At 42.8% G+C, this 21,842-nt stretch overlaps 1 protein-coding gene across 1 annotated transcript in view; it reads left to right on the forward strand.

Annotated features, from left to right (window-relative positions):
• The window catches only part of map7b (microtubule-associated protein 7b), a gene marked incomplete at its 5' end in the record, with an annotated part of 78,885 nt that overhangs the window by 24,402 nt on the left and 32,641 nt on the right, over positions 1-21,842 (forward strand). The window contains 5 exons of the mRNA XM_084082273.1: positions 3,382-3,543; positions 5,613-5,690; positions 7,101-7,264; positions 16,615-16,732; positions 20,774-20,887. Coding sequence (XP_083938399.1) covers positions 3,382-3,543; positions 5,613-5,690; positions 7,101-7,264; positions 16,615-16,732; positions 20,774-20,887 — 636 coding nt within the window. The remainder of the gene's footprint in view (positions 1-3,381; positions 3,544-5,612; positions 5,691-7,100; positions 7,265-16,614; positions 16,733-20,773; positions 20,888-21,842) is intronic.

Consider the following 21,842-nt stretch of genomic DNA (forward strand, 5'->3'; position numbering starts at 1 on the left):
TCTTAAAGCAAACAAATGTTACTCAAATATTTGCTTCTGGGGGGTCCCTGGAACAACATATTTTGAGATGGGGGTCCGCAGCCAAATATACATACCATTTTGGGGGTATGACATGAAACAGTTTGAGCACCACTGATATAGAAACATATTTTTTTTTTCAGAATACTGTTGGGATTTAGAAGACATTTGTACAATCGGCTTCAGGTCTATGGGTTAATGGGTTTGTTTAAACCAGTGGTTCTGCAGACATTTTCTTGTCAAGGACCCTGATGTAATGTTAATGTTTGCGGACCTAAATCTGAAAATATTCTGTGCCAGTCACATGACCGACGTTTGTGCAGGTAAAAATGTTTCCAAAAAAGTATTCCAAATATTGAACATTTCTTTTGAAGATTCCCTTGAAAATAGCAGATCTACAAGCTCACAACGCGTCGCATCGCGACTCGTTGTGAGCTTTGTGATCATATTAGACTTTTAAAGTGTTCATGTGGCCTATAGCTTATTTTGGGTTCGTTTTCATAGACCTGGTTGCTTATTTCTCTCGTAAAATCTGGCAACTCAGGTGAGCTGTAGAGGAGGTGTACAGTTTGGACAAAAGAGAAGTTTCTCTATCCAAAGTCATCCATTTTAATCCATTTACAGAAGACTAGATTCAAAGCACTGTTATCATTAGTATGTATAATTAAAATGCTAATTACAAACTTGAACCCTACCATTCCTGTTCTGGGGGGAATATTTGCCAAAATGCACCGATCTACAAGCTCACAACGGAACACGCTACGAGACGCATTGTGACTTGTTCTGCATTTTTTTTTAGCAAAGACATTTGTTGTAGAGACAAAACTAGAACAAAATGCTCCTCGGAGCACAGGTTCCCTTCAGGTCAGGTAGGCTATTGTGGGCCAGCCAATGTTCTGAATGCATCGGCCTCCTGGTGGCGCTAAAACAGGCATTTGTGAACTTTTCACGGCAGTCAGACTTCATGATTTGAGGCATTTTTGTTCAAAGCAAGCCACTCCTGCAAACTTCAAATCTTAGCCAATCAGGATGGAATATGAAAAGTGGGAAAAGGATTTTTCCCTCTAAGATGTTAGTGGAGTAGAAGTAAAAGTACTGAACATCGGGAATACTCCAGTAAAGTAAAAACACCTGAACATTTGACTTAAGTAAATGTACTTAGTTACTTCATACCACTGTAAGAGCGTCTGCTAAATGGCTGAATTGTAGATGGTTGCAGTAATCAGCTTTGATGTGTGTCGACTGTTCCTTCCTGTGGAGTTAAGTCAAATCGCTGAGTCACCACAGAGCTGGCAGAATGTCATTAATCACTGTAGACACGCTGGGAGGGAACAGCAGAGAATATATATAGATGCTACATTCATCCTTTATTTATGTTTTTACTCCATTCTGCTGCTGGCTGTCATGTTCATGTTAGATCCTCAACAGACAGAATCATGTTGAACAATATGCTGGATAGTTTATTGCAGTGGTTTTCAACCAGTGGTCTGGGGACCACCAGTGGTTCTTGAGGGGTTCCAGGGGGTCCCCAGACAAATGAATAGTTAGTAACCAAATTGACCCTTGTCTGTAACTAACGGGTCCATTTGGTTCCATTTGTACACTCTCAGAGTTACATGAACACTGATGATGATACTACAGTGTAGATTGGGACCCCCAAGGAATCAAAATGGTTGAGTCCCTGGCGTATCTTCTGAAATGGGGGTCCCTGGGCTAATATGTGTCAATTTGGGGGTCCTTGATGCAAAAAAGTTTGAAAACCACTGGTTTATTGGCTTCATCTCTCACTTGTAAAAACAATGTATCTAATGTATCTTATCTATAAGTGCTCGGATCCAATAAATAAATGAATGTTTTTTACACTTGATACATAGTTTTTTGTTTCGTCCCTGTCAAATAAACATTAAAACACTTTTTTTTAATTAGAATATTCATTTTTATATTCGAATATACATTTTTCCCCATATTCAAGCAATAGTCGAATATCAAATATTAATTTACCAGCCCTGGCTAACACACACACATTTTTGACGTAATTTTCAAATTGACTTGAAAATTATATCTAATGTAAACAACAAACAAGTGTGTGTGTGTCGCGCGCGCATACTCCTTGTTTGAGTCGGTATGACAATCAGATTATCATTTACAACCTGACCTTGAATTGTAACCGCAATCATTTGAAGTCCATGTTTGTTTACAGTGGTTTCAGCCATAGGATGTGTGAGAGAGAGAGAGCTCTCCACTGCACGTAAAACACTTTGACACGACAACCCCTTATACGTCACGTGACAAAGATAACAAATCTACAAGCAAACGACGCGTTGCACCGTCATACGTTGTTAGCTTGTAGATCTGTTTAAGAAAGTAGGTAGCTGATATATAGCACTTTTACCTTAGCGCTAGGTATACTCTTGGTTGCTTGTTTTTGCAGGAAATACACTTAAGACTTCTGGTGATTAGTAGTTTCGTTCCCTACCTATGTTGAATACACTTATTGTAAGTCAGTTTGGATAAAAGCGTCTGCTAAATGACTGTAATGACTGTAATGTTTTGTCCCGTGACACCTTCGTCTCGGTGCGTTGATGGCACGCTGGAGTAAGAGCCTCATCATCGCATCATATGAGTGCTGTAGGCCTGGACATGGAGACCAATACATTTTAAATACAACGTTTTGGAAATGTGTTGGTAAAAATGTGTCTGAACCATAGACTGTATAAAAGAGATGGACAAAGCCAGACCTCTGGTTTCTACAGACCGAAAATGAGCCGATTGTTCAGGAATTTGAAATATATGCCAAAAAGCGCGCCGGAAACAGCAACCGGAAAACGATCCCCCAAAGAATGATATTGGTTGGGTAGCTTGTCAATCAAGAGCGGGGGCGGGGAATGAATGCAATTGGTTGTGTAGCTTGTCAATCAAGAGCGGGGGCGGGGAATGAATGCTATTGGTTGTGTAGCTTGTCAATCAAATCATCCCGCCCCCTCCTAGAGCATAACCTACTTTATCGTCAATTGATTGATTGATGATTGAAGTCTAAAGTTTGTCAAAAACCCATCCGCTTACATTGAGAGAATATTATTTCTGACACCAGCAGTAAAGGGTAAAACAGTGAAAGTACAGGCCATTCATATGAACTGTCTCTTCCGTATTGGAGTCAATGTAAAAATCTCAAGCTGACCCCTTGGTCTGAACCCTGCTTCTGTTGCTTTAGGAGTCTCAGAGGACAATGCCATGTACAATTTGAATGAATGCACTCACCGTCCATCTTTCTCTCTCCCTCTCTGTGTCTCTCTCTGTGTCTATCTATGTCTCTCTCTCTCCCTCTCTCTCTCTCTGTGTCTCTCTATGTCTCTCTCCCTCCAGCCTCAGACGTCCAGTGCAGGTCGGGGGACGGCAGAGTGTCCTCGTCCAGCCGTCCCGCCTCGTCGGGTTCTGGACAGACGTACACCCTCACCCCCACCCCCACCCCCACCCTCGCCACCAGCAGCAACAGCCCCAGCAACAATGTTGTCTTCTACAAGCCAGGTACTGCAGGCAGCACCACATTTGTTTGTTTCACTATAGACGCCATACGTCACGGTGGAAAAGTGACGCATGTGCATACTCCCTATTCAAAGCAGTTGTCCCCCAAACCCCTCCTTCCAGTGTCTGTCATAAGAACAGAGGGAGCGCTCTATGATCACGGCACCAGAACCTTCTCTTACTCGCTCAGCTGCAGCCCGTCAAGACTAATTTATGCTCCGTCCCGTACAGAGAACGGCCGAGAATAGCAGACCTCCAAGCTCACAGCGGTCTCATCCGCAACGCGGTTGTGAGCTTGTTCTTGTCAGCTGTTCTCGGTGCGCAACACCGTTGTGGGGTGAAGTATATATGTCTCGCTAGGGCGCGCCTCACTAGCCAACACACAAGATAGTCAGGGGATATTAGCAGAATATTTTCCAATCTTGGAATAAATTCCTTAACCAAAAACAAATCTTCACCAATGTGTTTGTAAAGGTGTCTAGTAACACATCTCATAAAGACTGAAATGCAGTTTCCCTAGGAGAATTTTTGATTGCTCCTTAAAACTCATTCAGTGCCAAGCTTATTTATGGAATTTTGGCTCTGAGTGCCACAGCCAAAATTCATTGTAAAAAAAAAAGTGCTTAGGAAGCGAGATACAGCCTTTTTAAGTTATAGGTTAAACAAGGAGTGGATGGAGCAGCAAATCTTCAAATCATCATATCTTGGGTTCTGAACATGTTTTTTATTTTGATTTTTTTTTTTATGACGGAATTGACGGATTGTGCCACAGAATGAGTTAAAGTTGGGGTACCCACCACAACCTTGGTTAAAAACAAATCCAAAAAAAAAAAAATCTAAATTTAATTGTGTTTTAAGTAGCATGTGAGGGGTCAAACTATGGTGTTTTTATGATTCTGAATCAATTGCAAGCATTTGTTTTGCACCAAAACCACTCCTTGGGCTAAAAACGTCCATAGCCAACCTTTTCCAGGTATACTTTTTGTGTAAAAAGCCCATTGAGATTGGGCAGTTTTTAGCCCAAGGAGTGGTTTTGGTGCAAAACAAATGCTTGCAATGGATTCAGAATCATAGTTAGTAGTTTGACACCTCACATGCTACTTAAAACAGAATTAAATGTAGATTTAAAAAAAAAAAAAATGTTTAACCAAGGTTATGGTGGGTACCCCAACTTTAAGGAGCTGTCAAAAGTTATTCTAGGGAAACTGCATTTCAGTCTTTATGAGATGTGTTACTAGACACCTTTACAAACACATTGGTGAAGATTTTTTTTTGGTAAGGAATTTATTCCAAGATTTTTTTAATATCCCCTGACTAAGAGGAGGTTGAATGAACTGAAACCAGCAGAACCCCAAAACAACAGGTTTGGGGATCTGTTGGTAATTGATTACATGAAACGGTCACCTGTGCGTCCTGTCTTAATGTGTGTAAACACATAATTGGTCTAGACCAGTGGTTTTCAACCAGTGGTCGAGTGGTCAAAAATAGCAGATATACAAGCTCACAAGAGTGAGGCGTTGTGAGCTTGTAGATCTACTATTTTTGAAAAACCTTGAAAAAGTGTGCATATCTTTGAATATTTATATTTTTTAAAGCGGAAATGTACTGATATCTTTGCTTATGGGGGTCCCTGGCACAAAACATTTTCAAATGGGGGTCCGCGGCCAAATGTATATCAATTTAGGGGTCTTTGGCATGAAAAAGGTTGAAAACCACTGGTCTAGACCTCTCTCTCTCTCCTGCCTTCCCTGTACCAACATGCTGGTACTAATCCTGTAGTAACTCTGAGGACCCCCTAGGGGTCCCGGACCCCCTGTTGAAGACCCCTGCTTTACTATAAAAACTTGTCTTGGTGGCTGCATGGTAGAATGCATGTTTCCCCATGTTTGAGACACATTTTGGGGGAACGAGGTCAGATGGTGTTATGGCCCGTTGGCGCAGTTTGTTCCTTTGAGTATTTTAAAGACCATGCCTGCATTAAAAGAATGAATTCGTCATTTGATCTAATAATCATATAAAACAGTTTTCCGGTGGTTTAATGGTTTATATTGTATTGGTGTTTGGTGTTGCAGACTCGTTGCTCTACAACAAGATGGACGAGAGACAGAGGCTGGCCCGAGAGAGACGGGATGAGAGAGACAAGCAGAGCGGTAAGTATTCCTTCACACACACATATAATACAAGTAGTTTGGGGTCCGGGGACCCCCAGGGGTCCTTGAGGGAGAGTTCCAGGGGGTCCCCAGCTAAATGATAGATAGAGTTACAGACCTGTAAGGGTCCGGTCCATTTGGTTCCTACCTGAGAGTGTACACATGGAACCAAATGGACCCGTTCCATTTGTACACTCTCAGAGTTAAATTAACATTACAATATAAATTGGGGTCCCAAAGATAGAAATGCCATTACATGGGGGACCCCCCGGGCTAATAAATTTTAAGTTGGGGGGTCCTCGACATCAACAAGTTTGACAACCACTGATCTCCAGAGACCAGATGCTATAGGTTCAGGTTCACAGTGTGAGACCTACTGATGTGGCGTTTTGTAGAATAGGGCCGGAGGTCTTGTAAGTCTTTTCTGTCCCCGTCTGCTAAATGCCTACAAAAAAGAAAAAAAAAACTAAAAGACTGAAAACACGGTTCAGACCGCGTTTGGCACCCGATGTGTATTTTCTAGTAGTAACTAGAAAATGTGCTCCTCGGAGCACAGGTCTCCGCCAGTACTGTTCCTGATTAATCCTGTCTTAAGTGTTACTTGATTAATCCTGTCTTAAGTGTTACTCCGCCATTTCTCAGCCATTTCGTGATTATTCCTGTCTTACCTCACTTTGAAAGAGGCCAAGACTCTTTCAAAGTGATACATCTATTTATAGGCCGCTATACGTCATGCGTCTCACTAGCCAATCAGAGCACACTCTTTCAACGTATTGTCACGTGTCACGTGAGGCTTGACCAATGTTAGCTTGGCCGAGGGGGGGGGGGAAAGTGAACCGCCGGGGTCATTTGTTTATTTTTGGAACACAGTTCTTATTTGACGCGATATTAAATACGTCTATGGGATTCAGAATGGGGGTGGAAAACTGCGAACCAGGTAGACAAACCTAGGATGTGTAAATTACGTCAGACTTCGTTGGTCTATTAGAAAAAAACCTTCAGGTCAGGATTAGACATTTAGGTGTCTTAGAGGTTAGGTTTAGGGATTGGAATTAGAGTTAAACATGATTTATACTTAGTTGCGCGCCAGTGTGTCATGCACCGAAAAACAGCCGATCCACAAGCTCACAACGCGTCGCAGCGCGACGCGTTGTGAGCTTGTAGATCTGCTGTTTTTCAGCTTTAGGCTTACGGTTAAAAATGGCAATTATTATTTTTAAATGGCATTCATAACATGGCTGTCCTAAAGTGTTGATATCCTCACAAGTAAGTATAGTAATACAAACCTGTGTGTGTGTGTGTGTGTGTGTGTGTGTGTGTGTGTGTGTGTGTGTGTGTGTGTGTGTGTGTGTGTGTGTGTGTGTGTGTGTGTGTGTGTGTGTGTGTGTGTGTGTGTGTGTGTGTGCGTAGCCCTCAGGGAGGCCCAGTGGCAGGAGCGTGAGGAGCGGGCGCGGCAGCACTACGAGAAGACCCTGGAGGAGAGGAAGAGGAGGCTGGAGGAGCAGAGGATGAAGGAGGACAAGAGACGGGTCGCAGTGGAGGAGAAGAGACGACACAAACTGGAGGAGGACAAGGTGTGTGTCTGTGTGTGTGTGCGTGTGTGTGTGCGTGCGTGTGTGGTTGTGTGTGTGTGTGTGCAAAGAGGCACACATTGCAAATGAAATTGTATCTTTACAGTCACTCGTAGGCAGATCATTTAGAGTTAGTTTTAGTCTTGGGCTTTTGAATAAAATTCAATTTAGTTTTTAGTCAGAAATCTGAAATGTTTTACTTTTAGTCTAGTTTTAGTTAACTCATTCAGTGCCGAGCTTATTTATGGAATTTTGGCTCTGAGTGCCACAGCCAAAATTCATTGTAAAAAAAAAGTGCTTAGGAAGCGAGATACAGCCTTTTTAAGTTATAGGTTAAACAAGGAGTGGATGGAGCAGAAAATCTTCAAATCATCATATCTTGGGTTCTGAACATGTTTTTCCCAAAAAAAAAAAAAAACTTTTATTTTGAATTTTTTATTTTTTATTTTTTATTATGACGGATTTGACGGATTGTGGCGCACGCACGCGGTGTCAGGCCACGTGACGGATTTGACGGATTGTGGCACAGAATGAGTTAAAGGTAGGGTAAGTGATTTTCTTTGGTTAAAATAAGTGTTAAATAGCTCTATATTGTGATAGTACTCATTGCTATAGAGTGTCTGTTCAGTAAAAGGAGTCTCCTTGTCTCTCCACCTCTTTATTAAACACAAAATACATTTTCGTTTCATTTCCTATTTTATCCAATCAGGACAGAGAACTCAATCAGGATACAGATTAAACAAGTGAAATAGGAAGTGATGACACTAAGAAATGAGCAGGCAAAATTGGAACTGGAACACTAGAAAAATGAAGCTTAAAAATGGGTACTTTCTCCTGATTGGCTGAGATTTTGACACCTACCGGAAAATGTATTTTCTGTTTATTAAAGAGCTGGAGAGACGGGGAGACTCCTGTTACTGAACAAACACTCTATAGCAATGATTACTATCAGAATATAGAGCTTTAACCTTTTAACACAATACTTTTTGTTTTAACCAAAAAATATCACTTACCCTACCTTTAAACTAAATATCATACAATTTTAGGCCTTTTAACCCATTAAGACCTGGAACTGTGTCATTTTTAGATTTGAGCTAAAAAGCATTATTTTACACTTTAGGCTATTTTTGAAAATTCGTGAAAATGTGTGCAAATCTTTGAATATATATATATTTTTTAAAGCGCACATTTTTAACTCAAATCTTTGCTTCTGGGGGGTCCCTGGAACAAAATATTTTGATGGGGGTCCGCGGCCAAATACATGTCATTTTGGGGGTCCTTGGCATGAAAAAGATTGAGCACCTCTGATATAGAAACATACGTTTTTCAGAAAACTGTTGAGATTTAGGAGACATGTAGAATCGGCTTCAGGCCTCAAAGGGTTAAACTAAATATCATACAATTTTAGGCCTTTTAACACATTGACTGCCAGACTTTATTCATAATGTACTCACCCCCTTGCCAGCGATGTGTGGGTTATTTGTTATTTGCGTTTTTTTTGTTTTGTTATTTTGTTATTTAAATGCATTTACGATGTTATGACTGTTCATCACCCAGACTAAAGAAAATAGAAGTGGAGCTCTCCGTTCGTCTTTTTTATACCGTGTGAAAAAACGTGTTTTGGCCGCATTAGCGCATTTTTCAAGCTAAAACCGGGAAACGGAAATCGCTGAAATTGCTTCCGGGTGAAGCGGAGGTGACTGGGAAGAGAAAATGATCTCGGAATGTAAATAAAACAGCGCGATCGTCTATTAACCAAATTAAACATTAGGACGCAGATCTGCGTCTTTATTCTGGCAGCCCGCGGTTTTGGCAGCTTATGTGTTAACTAGAGGTGGGCATAGATAATTTTTTTTAATCTAGATTAATCTATCTGCAATCCTGGAGTTAATCTAGATTAATCTAGATTAAAATGGCTCATTTGAAGTCTGCCGAAGGCATTCAAAATATGTGTGTTCTAGGGTTGCACCGATGTGATTTTGGCCGATATCGATATCCGATATGATATATTGCTGTTATGACCGATAACCAATATAACCGATGTCGATATGATCGATAAAAAAAACAGATTTATCCAGTCTGAAAAACATGTGTAAACACTGCATTTGAAAAAGCAATCCCTGTTTATTCCAAATTATTTTATATTATCATCTGGATAATCCCCAGAGCAAAAAACATATGTGTCAACTGCAAAAAAGTACCAGTGACAGCAGCTTAGAAACTTGGCAAATATCATTGATATTGAATAATTGAATAAAAAGTTTGGGCCCCAATACTGACCCCTGGGAGACCCCCAAATGATTTGAGCTGTATTTGCCCAGCTTCACAAACTGTTGACGTCTGTCCAAAGAACTTTGTTTTAATCCAGTCTACTGCGATGCCTCTAAATACCAATTTTCTCCAGTTTGTTTATTAATATGTTGTGATAGATAGTGTCAAAAGCTTTTTTGGGGTAAATTAATATTCCAATTGCAACTGTGATTCTTTCAATGGATTCCATCAATGCCTGAGATGTTGATCTGTTAGTTCTAAAACCATATTGACTTTCTGAGAGTAGGCTACATTAAATCTTTCCAAAAAAGAATCTAGTCTGCTATTGAAAAGTTTCTCCAGTAGGCCTATCTTTGAAAATTGTGAACAATTGGTTCCATTTGGACACTGAATTTACAGACCCATAAGGGTCCATTTAGTTTGTACACTCCGAGTTACAGACCCATATAAGGGTCCATTTGGTTCGATTTGTACACTGAGTTACAGACCCATAAGGGTCCATTTGGTTCCTAACTACCCATCATTTAGCTGGGGATCCCCGGACCCCACTTTTAGAACCACTGTCCTACACTCTGTGTGTGTGTGTGTGTGTGTGTGTGTGTGTGTGTGTGTGTGTGTGTGTGTGTGTGTGTGTGTGTGTGTGTGTGTGTGTGTGTGTGTGTGTGAGTGTGAGTGTGTGTGCACCCGCACGCTTAATAGCATATATTTGTTTGTTGTTAGCATGTAGCAGTCATTAGCATGCTCTATAGCAACAAGTATTACCAAACAGCGCCCAACTACTGCTATGTTTGTTCATCAACACGGTAGCGGAGGCTCTGCTTTTGTCCAATGACCACTTTAATAAGCTTCGCTGGGCTTACAGACCTGAAGCAAATGAATTAATGAGTGGAGCAACACGCTCGCACCGACACATACACAGCCTCTCTCTGTCTGAGTGAAATGAATGCGAGGCAGTGCGCACGTCTGTACACCATGTGAAACCCGACACCTATTAGCCTTGTACTCATTTCTATTCCTCAACCATATAGTCCAGTAACCATTGTTGGGTGTCAGTGTGATGTATCCCTTCCTGTTGATGGACTCTCTGGCCACTCCTAGGTCCCACCCAGTCTTTCCTTTAACCTGAACCTCATAGTTAAACCTTCCTGAGGAGAAGCTTTGTTTTCCTAAGACACAGGAACAATAAGAGAATCTCTCTGTGTTGTCTGGGAGATTCTTCCTCACGTATCCATCACTCACTTGTTTTCCAGACAGGATGAGGTAGGGACTTGCTGTATCAGGGTCCAGAGTCACATCCACTGCATATTTCTGGATCCTCCTCAGCTCAACATCAAACAGCTTCTTCTTCATCTCTTGACTGAGAGTCTTCTCCAGCTGAGCCACAGCTGTCCTCACAGTCCCCACATATGAAGACTGATGGACATTGACCTTTGTCCAGTCCTTGGTGGGTGGAGGGGTGTTGATGGATGTCAAGCTATGGAGGTGGAGGTGGTCTTCAGTGTATGAGAGCTGCTTCAGCTCAGAGCTTCTCTTCTCTAACTGAGTGATTTCCTTGTGCAGATCTTTGATGAAGCCTTCAGCCTGTTTCTCTGTTGTTTTCTGCTTCTCTTCAATCACATCAATGAGCTCAGCCTGGCTCCTCTCAATACAGCTGATCAGAGCAGTGAAGACCTGCACACTGCCTGCTATCACTGTGTCTGCATCTCTCCTGCTGATCTCTACTGAGTGTTTGACCTCCTGAATCTTCACTCGTCTCTCCTGGATCATCTGCTGAACTTCAGCCTCTGTCTTTGCTTCATATTCTTCTTTCAACTTGTGATTCCTGAACTGATGAACCATCTCAGAAATACAAGTATTCACAGATACCTCTGGTCTCTTATTGAAGACCTTTGTACACAGTGGACACCGACACACGTCACTAGTGTCCCAGTAATGTGTGATACAGGTTCTGCAGTAGGTGTGTCCACATGGAGTGGTGATTGGATCAGTGAACACATCCAGACAGATAACACAACGTAAATCCTCTTCAGACAGGAGACTGCTGGAAGACGCCATTTCTACACCCTGAGATTATAAAGTTCTCCTCACACTCTGTGTAATCAGCTTTTAAGTCAAGCTGACTGGAATCTGACATCATCAACTATGATGTCAGTCTTGCCCAAATATGGAGTTCCACATGACTCCAGACTGACCAACCAGAGCGTGCCTTTTTAGGAAACCAGAGGTCGGGCCACACTGCCCTCACATCTAGAGTTAAGACAACTACGCTGCCCTCACATCTAGAGTTAAGACAACTACGCTGCCCTCACATCTAGAGTTAAGACAACTATGCTGCCCTCACATCTAGAGTTCAGATCACTATGCTGCCCTCACATCTAGAGTTCAGATCACTATGCTGCCCTCACATCTAGAGTTCAGGTCACTATGCTGCCCTCACATCTAGAGTTCAGGTCACTATGCTGCCCTCACATCTAGAGTTCAGGTCACTATGCTGCCCTCACATCTAGAGTTCAGGTCACTATGCTGCCCTCACATCTAGAGTTCAGGTCACTATGCTGCCCTCACATCTAGAGTTCAGGTCACTATGCTGCCCTCACATCTAGAGTTCAGATCACTACGCTGCCCTCACATCTAGAGTTCAGATCACTACGCTGCCCTCACATCTAGAGTTCAGATCACTACGCTGCCCTCACATCTAGAGTTCAGATCACTACGCTGCCCTCACATCTAGAGTTCAGATCACTACGCTGCCCTCACATCTAGAGTTCAGATCACTATGCTGCCCTCACATCTAGAGTTCAGATCACTATGCTGCCCTCCCATCTAGAGTTCAGATCACTACGCTGCCCTCACATCTAGAGTTCAGATCACTATGCTGCCCTCCCATCTAGAGTTCAGATCACTACGCTGCCCTCACATCTAGAGTTCAGGTCACTACTCTGCCCTCACATATAGAGTTCAGGTCACTACTCTGCCCTCATATCTAGAGTTCAGATCACTATGCTGCCCTCACATCTAGAGTTCAGATCACTACGCTGCCCTCACATCTAGAGTTCAGATCACTACGCTGCCCTCACATCTAGAGTTCAGATCACTATGCTGCCCTCACATCTAGAGTTCAGGTCACTACTCTGCCCTCATATCTAGAGTTAAGACAACTACGCTGCCCTCACATCTAGAGTTCAGATCACTACGCTGCCCTCACATCTAGAGTTCAGATCACTACGCTGCCCTCACATCTAGAGTTCAGATCACTACGCTGCCCTCACATCTAGAGTTCAGGTCACTACGCTGCCCTCACATCTAGAGTTCAGGTCACTATGCTGCCCTCACATCTAGAGTTCAGATCACTATGCTGCCCTCACATCTAGAGTTCAGGTCACTATGCTGCCCTCACATCTAGAGTTAAGGTCACTACGCTGCCCTCACATCTAGAGTTAAGGTCACTATGCTGCCCTCACATCTAGAGTTCAGGTCACTACGCTGCCCTCACATCTAGAGTTAAGGTCACTATGCTGCCCTCACATCTAGAGTTCAGGTCACTACGCTGCCCTCACATCTAGAGTTAAGGTCACTACGCTGCCCTCACATCTAGAGTTAAGGTCACTATGCTGCCCTCACATCTAGAGTTAAGGTCACTACGCTGCCCTCACATCTAGAGTTCAGGTCACTATGCTGCCCTCACATCTAGAGTTAAGGTCACTACGCTGCCCTCACATCTAGAGTTCAGGTCACTATGCTGCCCTCACATCTAGAGTTCAGGTCACTATGCTGCCCTCACATCTAGAGTTAAGGTCACTACGCTGCCCTCACATCTAGAGTTAAGGTCACTACGCTGCCCTCACATCTAGAGTTCAGATCACTATGCTGCCCTCACATCTAGAGTTAAGGTCACTACGCTGCCCTCACATCTAGAGTTCAGGTCACTATGCTGCCCTCACATCTAGAGTTAAGGTCACTACGCTGCCCTCACATCTAGAGTTCAGGTCACTATGCTGCCCTCACATCTAGAGTTCAGGTCACTATGCTGCCCTCACATCTAGAGTTCAGGTCACTATGCTGCCCTCACATCTAGAGTTCAGATCACTATGCTGTTCTCACATCTAGAGTTAAGGTCACTACGCTGCCCTCACATTTAGAGTTCAGATCACTACGCTGCCCTCACATCTAGAGTTAAGGTCACTACGCTGCCCTCACATCTAGAGTTCAGGTCACTATGCTGCCCTCACATCTAGAGTTAAGGTCACTATGCTGCCCTCACATCTAGAGTTCAGATCACTATGTTGTTCTCACATCTAGAGTTAAGGTCACTACGCTGCCCTCACATTTAGAGTTCAGATCACTACGCTGCCCTCACATCTAGAGTTCAGGCCACTACGCTGCCCTCACATCTAGAGTTCAGGCCACTACGCTGCCCTCACATCTAGAGTTAAGACAACTACGCTGCCCTCACATCTAGAGTTAAGACAACTACGCTGCCCTCACATCTAGAGCTCAGGCCACTACGCTGCCCTCACATCTATGACGCACCACCAATCTTCCTTTTTATCATTTTCATCCCACAATTTTGTAACCCATTTTTTCACGCTTTGCTAATTGTGTGATCGCTTTAGCGATCACACTAATGTTATCTTCACTATTTATGATTATTATCATTATTAATATTACGCCCGTTTTTTGGGTCATTTCAATGGAGAAATGCCATTTAGTGACGTCATAAAACTGTTGTCATTGTATTATGACCCTACTATAACACTACTAACACTATCAATACTCAATACCAGCTCAACATTCTTAGCGATCCCACACTGTTTCTTCAGGAACAGTACTTTCTAGTTGCCTATGTAATCCTGGGCGTTACTCTCCCTCTGCCAGCCTAGGGAGAGCCCAGAACTGAGCTCACACTTCCTTCAATGCATGAGGAGTGAGCAGACCACTTCTCATCACCTGACAGGGAGGAGTTTCCCCGGTAGGGCAAAGCAGGTGGAAGGAACACGTTATTCCAACCAGTTCCTTTCCCCTCCATCAGGCGCCCTGCCTGACCAGGGGGAGGCAGTATAGAGACCAGGATTACTACATGTTTTTGTGAGGGTATTAACTACCCTAGGGGACACGGGGAGAACATGCAAACTCCACACAGAAAGGCCCTTTCACCAACCCCACCTAGGGTATGGGCACTGATGACGTGGAGGAGAGAACACGCCCCCAGCGTCCCCGGCGGGAATCGAACCCAGTACCTTCTAGCTGTGAGGCGACAGAAATATTATGTAATATATGTAGAAATATTGTTAGTGGAAATGAAAACATAGTCGCACCACCGGAAGTGGAGCGCTGAGGGCAGACCAAAAACCCCGGTTTCCTTTGCACACGGGTGCTCCATTTAGCCCCCCCCAGAGCCAAGTGAAAGAGTAAAAAACAGCAGAGGGCGCTGTTTTTCCTTTTTATTTGGCGATGGGTTCCCAGATTGCCATGGGGTGACTAATCTATAGAGAAAAAAAGTCATTTTTGGGGTGAACTATCTCTTTAGCCCATTAAGACCTGAAACTGTCATTTTTAGATTTGAGCTAAAAAGCATTATTCTACACTTTGGGCTATTCAAAAATAGCAGATCTACAAGCTCGTAGCGCGGCACCGAGTGCCGCGCTACGAGCTTGTAGATCTGCTATTTTTTTTAAATCGTGAAAATGTGTGCAAATCTTTGAAAATATATATTTTTAAAGCGAACATTTTTAACTCAAATCTTTGCTTCTGGGGGGGGTCCCTGGAACAAACTATTTTGATGGGGGTCTTCGGCCAAATACATATCATTTTGGGGGTATTTGACATGAAAAAGATTGAGCACCACTGATATAGAAACATACGTTTTTTTCTGAATTTTAGGGATTTAGGAGACATGTAGAATCGGCTTCAGGTCTCAATGGGTTAAATGAACACTGGCACAACATATTTTCAGGTGGGGGGGGGGGGGGGTCCTTGACATGAATAAAGTGTAATACCCACTGACTGCACTAATTGTCCCAGTCCAGTGATAAGGATCACACATATTTATGGTGGGTAAACATTGCACGGTGTCGCCGCTCCTCCGTCTCCTGGGTTGGAGTTTGAACTTTGGAACGCCAGCTTCTAACAGCCGTAGGGTTGTTATTTTGACCAGTGGTGTAGAGTAACTTAAGTACATTTATTCAAGCACTGTACTTAAGTACAATTTTGAGGTACTCTTACTTTACCGGAGTATTTCCAACTGTCTATACTTTTACTTCTACTCCACTACATCTCAGAGGTAAATATTGTACTTTTACTCCACTACACTTATTTGAAAACGTTAGTTACTAGTTACTTTGCAGATATAGATTGTTACATTATAAAACATACATTAAACCACTTTAGCCCTATTTCATACCTCGGCTGTTTGAAAATAGCAGATCTACAAGCTCACAAGAGTTTGTAGATCTGCTATTTTCAAACATGTTAGTTATTTTACTGTTGGTACTTTGAGTACATTTTGATACCAATAATGTGTACCTTTGCTCAAGTAAAGTTTTAATTCCGGACTTTTATTTGTAACCGAGTACTTCTACATTGCAGTATTGATACTTTTACTTTTACAGCGAACAAAGGATTTCGTTCACGGCAATGATTCGTTCGAATGATTCGTTCGAATGATTCGTTCGAATGATTCGTTCTCGTTCGGTAGCGCTTCCAGGTTTCCGGCCAACCAACAGCGCGCATGGTCCAGTGACATGTCTTAGCTGTAGCCCGCGCCCTCCCGTTCTCCTGTGTGCGTGACATGCACGGGGCGAGCGTAGCGGGGGAGGGGGGGGCAAGAACGAAATCGTGAACGTAACAGTTTCAAGAAGTGAACTGTTTCGTTCACGGCAAAGAACTACTTCTTATGAACGAATCGATCATGAACTACCCATCACTATCGTCTACACAGACAAAAAAAGTCCCTTGTTCAATTAAGTGTGTGTGTGTGTGTGTGTGTGTGTGTGTGTGTGTGTGTGTGTGTGTGTGTGTGTGTGTGTGTGTGTGTGTGTGTGTGTGTGTGTGTGTGTGTGTGTGTGTGTGTGTGTGTGGTGCAGCTTCGTCACGAGGCGGTGATCAGACGAACGATGGAGAAGAGTCAGAGAGGACGGAACAAAGCCAACCGCTGGTCCTGGGGAGGAGTGTTACACCCCAACACACCTAACACACCTGCTGGTAACACGCACACACACACACACACACACACACAGACACACACACACACACACACACGCACACACAGACACACACACACAGCATTTATTCATGTGTTTCAGCAGGGACGTGCACAGATAGACTCTAGGTGGTGCTAGAGTTTACAGTTTACAGCAGGGGTCTTCAACAGGGGGTCCGGGATCCCTAGGGGGTCCTCAGAGTTACTACAGGGGGTCCGCCAAATCTTTATGTGATATGATTTTTCTTTTTACCATAACCACTCGAAACCTAGCATCCCTTTTCTGAGGAGAACTTTAGCCAAAAATAGCAGATCTACAAGCTCACAACGCCTCGCAGCGCGAGGCGGTTCGGTTGTAGATCGGCTATTTTTGGCAAATAGGTATAGGTGTAGAGGGAAAAAAAGAGCAGACCAAGTAAACAAAAAAAAGTATAATTTACTTGAGCACCTGCCCCTCAAAATGTCTGTGCACGCCACTGTGATTCAGTGTTTATGCTGAAACCAGTGATGAAGAAAATCTATGTCTGTCTGATTGAGCGCTTAAACCTGTATTATATTGTATAACCCTGTGTCATAAACCCTTTTTTAAATGTCTATGTATTTACATTTATTTTTAACACCATCGTAACAACGGTGGTATGGAAAACATATTGAAAATAGCAGATCTACAAACTCTGTAGATCAGCTAATTTTCGTTCTCTCTCCGTATCTGTCTTTCTCTCAATCAAACTTACACTCTCTCACACTCTCTCAATCCTTATGTCTCTCCCCCCCCCCCCCCCCCCCCTCTCCGGTCCAGGTTTTGTCGAGTCAGATTTCCTCTATCCGCTCGACCTAGCGGGTTTGGAGCACGTGGTGCACGGTGCTTTCAGCCCGTACCGCGGACACGGAATGTCCTCTCAATGTGAATATGACATAACGCACCGTCAGTCAGCCAGCTAGCTTATAGAGCGCTGGCATTAGCAGTTAGCCAGCTAGCTTATAGAGCACTGGCGTTAGCAGTCGGCCAGCTAGCTTATAGAGCGCTGGCGTTAGCAGTCAGCCAGTTAGCTGTAGAGCGCTGGCGTTAGCAGTTAGCCAGCTAGCTTGTAGAGCACTGGCGTTAGCCAGCTAGCTGTAGAGCGCTGGCGTTAGCAGTCAGCCAGCTAGCTTGTAGAGCGCTGGCGTTAGCAGTCAGCCAGCTAGCTTGTAGAGCACTGGCGTTAGCCAGCTAGCTGTAGAGCGCTGGCGTTAGCAGTTAGCCAGCTAGCTGTAGAGCTAGCTGTAGAGCGCTGGCGTTAGTGCTGGCGTTAGCCGTGTGACTGTATGCTAACTCTGAAGGTCCATACTCACCGGGAGCATTCATTTTATGTAATTAAAGGTAGTAGTGTAAGTGAGACTTTTTGGTCAAAGCAAAAAAAAGATCTACATTCTGACAGTAATCATTGCTATAGAGTGTTTGTTCAGTAACATGAGTCTCCACGTCTCTCCAGCTCTTTAATAAACAGAAAATACATTAGCAGGTCGGTTGCCAATGTCAGCCAATCAGGAGAGAGTTCCCATTCATCAGCTTCAAATCGAAAGCGTTCCATTTTAAATTGTGTCTGCTCATTTATTTGTCTGCTCATCTCTTCCAATTTCACTCGTTTGTCCTGTTATCTGTTCGAGTGCTCTCTCCTGATTGGATAAACTTGGTATCCTGACCCGAAAATGCATTTTCTTTGTGCCCCGAGTACATCCATACAGAAGGTGAATGTTGCGCGGCGATAAAGCCAACAAACGTATTTTTCAAAACAAAGTCGAAATTAATAGTTTGATGTGAAATATGTGTCTTATTCGCCACGCTCCCTGTGCGTAAGGACCTGTATTAGCACGTTAGCGACAGCGCGAACGTATACAGTAGGCCTGCGTGAACGGTAGGACTACCAGTGACGTGTTGAGACCGTCGTGTAGCAAACGTTACAGTCATCCATCCTCACCTTTTTAGATCCATCACTAGATGTCATGTGACTCGTTTAGTACTAATGACTATGTTTCTGTTTGAGGTTTCTCCGCTTAGCGACTGTTTGAACTAACCCAGCCGTGACCGTAGCTCATCAGACATTACTGTAGTTGAACTAACCCAGCCGTGACCGTAGCTCATCAGACATTACTGTAGTTGAACTAACCCAGCCGTGACCGTAGCTCATCAGGCATTACCGGAGTACACCAAGAATGATAACTAAGGATTTTTCTGGAGGGTCCAACATGATAAAGCTCTTTGGATAAGGCCGCTATATAAATGCACCGTTTTACCATTTTTATTTGAGCGTTTCCCCAACCATATCGTTCAACCACTGTGGTTGTCGCTATAGTCGTTGATGAGGACTCTGACGTCCACTGTAGTTATAGAATTATTTTATGTATGGTTATGGTTATGTATGGTTATGGTTCTTGGTGTCAACGGCCCTGTTAGAATAACCCTCTTCTTTTTTACTGTGGTTCAACATTTAAAGGACGACTTCACCCATTTTCATATCGTTGGTCGTTACTAATGCTCATTATATTATGGTACATTTTGTGTGGTTTCTCCCAATAAATCATGATGCATATCCTATTTTTGGAAAGCTATTAATATTTAATAATGATTCATTAATAATTAATATAACAAATTAGGCCAATCTCTCAGTCGAATAATGAAAAAAATAAAAGATAAATGAATTATTTCATAATTCGAATAATAATAAACTTTAACAATAATAAACTTTATTTATGTAGCACCTTTCATGACATAAATGCAGCTGAAAGTGCTTTACAGAGCAAAAAAATAAAACATATAAAATACAAAATAAAACAGTGGCAATAAAACAATGGCAAAAAAATAATGGCTTAAACAATACATAACAGGCAGTAAGCAAAACAGTAAACACATGAATAACAACACAGAGATTTTAGAAGAGAAAAAATCAAGAGCAAGAGTGAAGAAATAAGTCTTGAGCTGTGCTTTAAAACTGTCCAGAGAGGGTGCCTGTTTTATGTGTAATGGGAGTTTAAAACTGTCCACAGAGGGTGTCTGTCTTAGGTGTAATGGTGCTTTAAAACTGTCCACAGAGGGTGTCTGTCTTAGGTGTAATGGTGCTTTAAAACTGTCCACAGAGGGTGTCTGTCTTAGGTGTAATGGGAGTTTATTCCAAGCCGTCGGTCCGTAGAAGCAGAATGCTGCTTCGCTGTGTTTTTTTATATGACATTATATATGGCTAAGAGATTGGCAGCAGTGTTGATTTTGTCGACTAAAACTATGACGAAAAATGTTGGTCGACTACCTTTTTTCACTGACCAAAACTAAATAGAAGCTAGATAAAAACTAAGCTATGATGACTAAAACTAAGACTAAATGTATTGACAATTTTGTCAACAAATAAAAACTAAACTAAAATGTTAGTGAGGGACTAGTGGAGAAGAGATCCAGTAGAACTAAAAGACAAGTCATTTTATGTTTGGCTGCGCTCGGGTGTTACGCTCTGAAAATAGCCGATCTACAAGCCCACAACGCGTCGCGCTGCGACGCGTTGTGGGCTTGTAGATCGGCTATTTTCGGCACGCAACCAAGTGTAAAATCAGCCGTTACGACGCTATCAAGACACCGCCAAAACACATTATAGTCGACTAAATCAACTGTAGATTTAGTCGACTATAATATTATGATATTTAGTCGACTAAAACAAGACAACAACTAAAACATTTCAGATGACTAAAATATGACTAAAACTAAATGGAATTTGATTCAAAAGACTACGACTAAAACTAAATCAAAAAAATTGCTGTCAAAATCTACACAGATTGGCAGTCGACTCAGACTCCCCTCGACCGGTTAGTCGACTGTTCGAATAATGGAGGTCAGGCCTAGTGTCCACCATGAACCTGTCCAAACACGCTGACCACCCTGTGATCATGTGACCATGTCATAATGTGTGTGTGTGTGTGTGTTAGATGCTGACCGACGGTCTGTGTCCACCATGAACCTGTCCAAACACACTGACCACCCTGTGATCATGTGATCATGTCATAATGTGTGTGTGTGTTAGATGCTGACCGACGGTCTGTGTCCACCATGAACCTGTCCAAACACGCTGACCACCCGGTCATCACCAAGCGCCTGTCATCCTCCTTCGCCACACTGCTGCACTCCCCTGACCGAGGTAAGAACCAACCCTATGTATCTGACCATCATTATGTACCAGAGTATGGGGTCGGGGGCCTAGCCTTAGATCAAGACTATCGTAGATGTATTTTTATCGATTTTGACATTTTTACATCTACGAGAGTCTTAGCGACTAAGACCGGTAAAGTATTATTGTTGTGTGTACATAGTGTTGGATGTTGTGTGTACATATTGTTGGATGTTGTGTGTATATGTTACAGGGAAATAGGCATTCCAGGGAAATTGAAAAAGGAGCGCTTGTTTTTAACCACCCACCCAGGCAATTCTAAATTCTTTAGGCTTGTCGAGCCTGTTATCGAGTGTAGCGGCCCATGACGTCATGTCTAAACTATCAAAACAAGAGGCGATCAAGAAATAAATCTAATCATTCACGCTGGCACAAACATGTTGGTCTAAAAGTGTATTGATAGCTGCAAGTTGTGCCAAACAGCGCTGCCCGGGGAAACAAGTTAGATGAATTGTATTGGCTCACTACATCACTATTTTAAGGGGGCTGTAAGCGTCCATTTGGTTCCATTTGTACACTCGGGTTGTGTTTACATGTGCGGTGCAGCGGTGAAACAATGGCGTCAACGAGTGAAACGCTCAAAAGTTTCACTCGTCCTCTTCTACAAGGTAGCAAGTCTCCGTTGACAATTTTAATAATCCAATTGATAATAATCCGTTTAGGATCTCCCTGTGAATGAATAACTAGTGTTGCTTCAGTCTATCGTTGCCGAAAATGGCAGATCTACAAGCTCACAACGTGGTGCGAACAGACGCAGTGTGAGCTTGGATATCGGCTATGTTTGGTGCGTGACACCGTCGTACGATGAAGTATACATTGTGCTTTTAAAGTGACAGTACACACATTAACCGTTTCTTCAATATTATTTTCCAAAAGTAAAAAGGTCACTTGCCCTCTGTCTGTTAGAAAAGTACTGTATTTGAAG

The sequence above is a fragment of the Gymnoscopelus microlampas genome (genome assembly GCF_963454915.1).
Source record: "Gymnoscopelus microlampas genome assembly, chromosome: 16".
In the NCBI taxonomy this organism is placed as follows: Eukaryota; Metazoa; Chordata; class Actinopteri; order Myctophiformes; family Myctophidae; genus Gymnoscopelus; species Gymnoscopelus microlampas.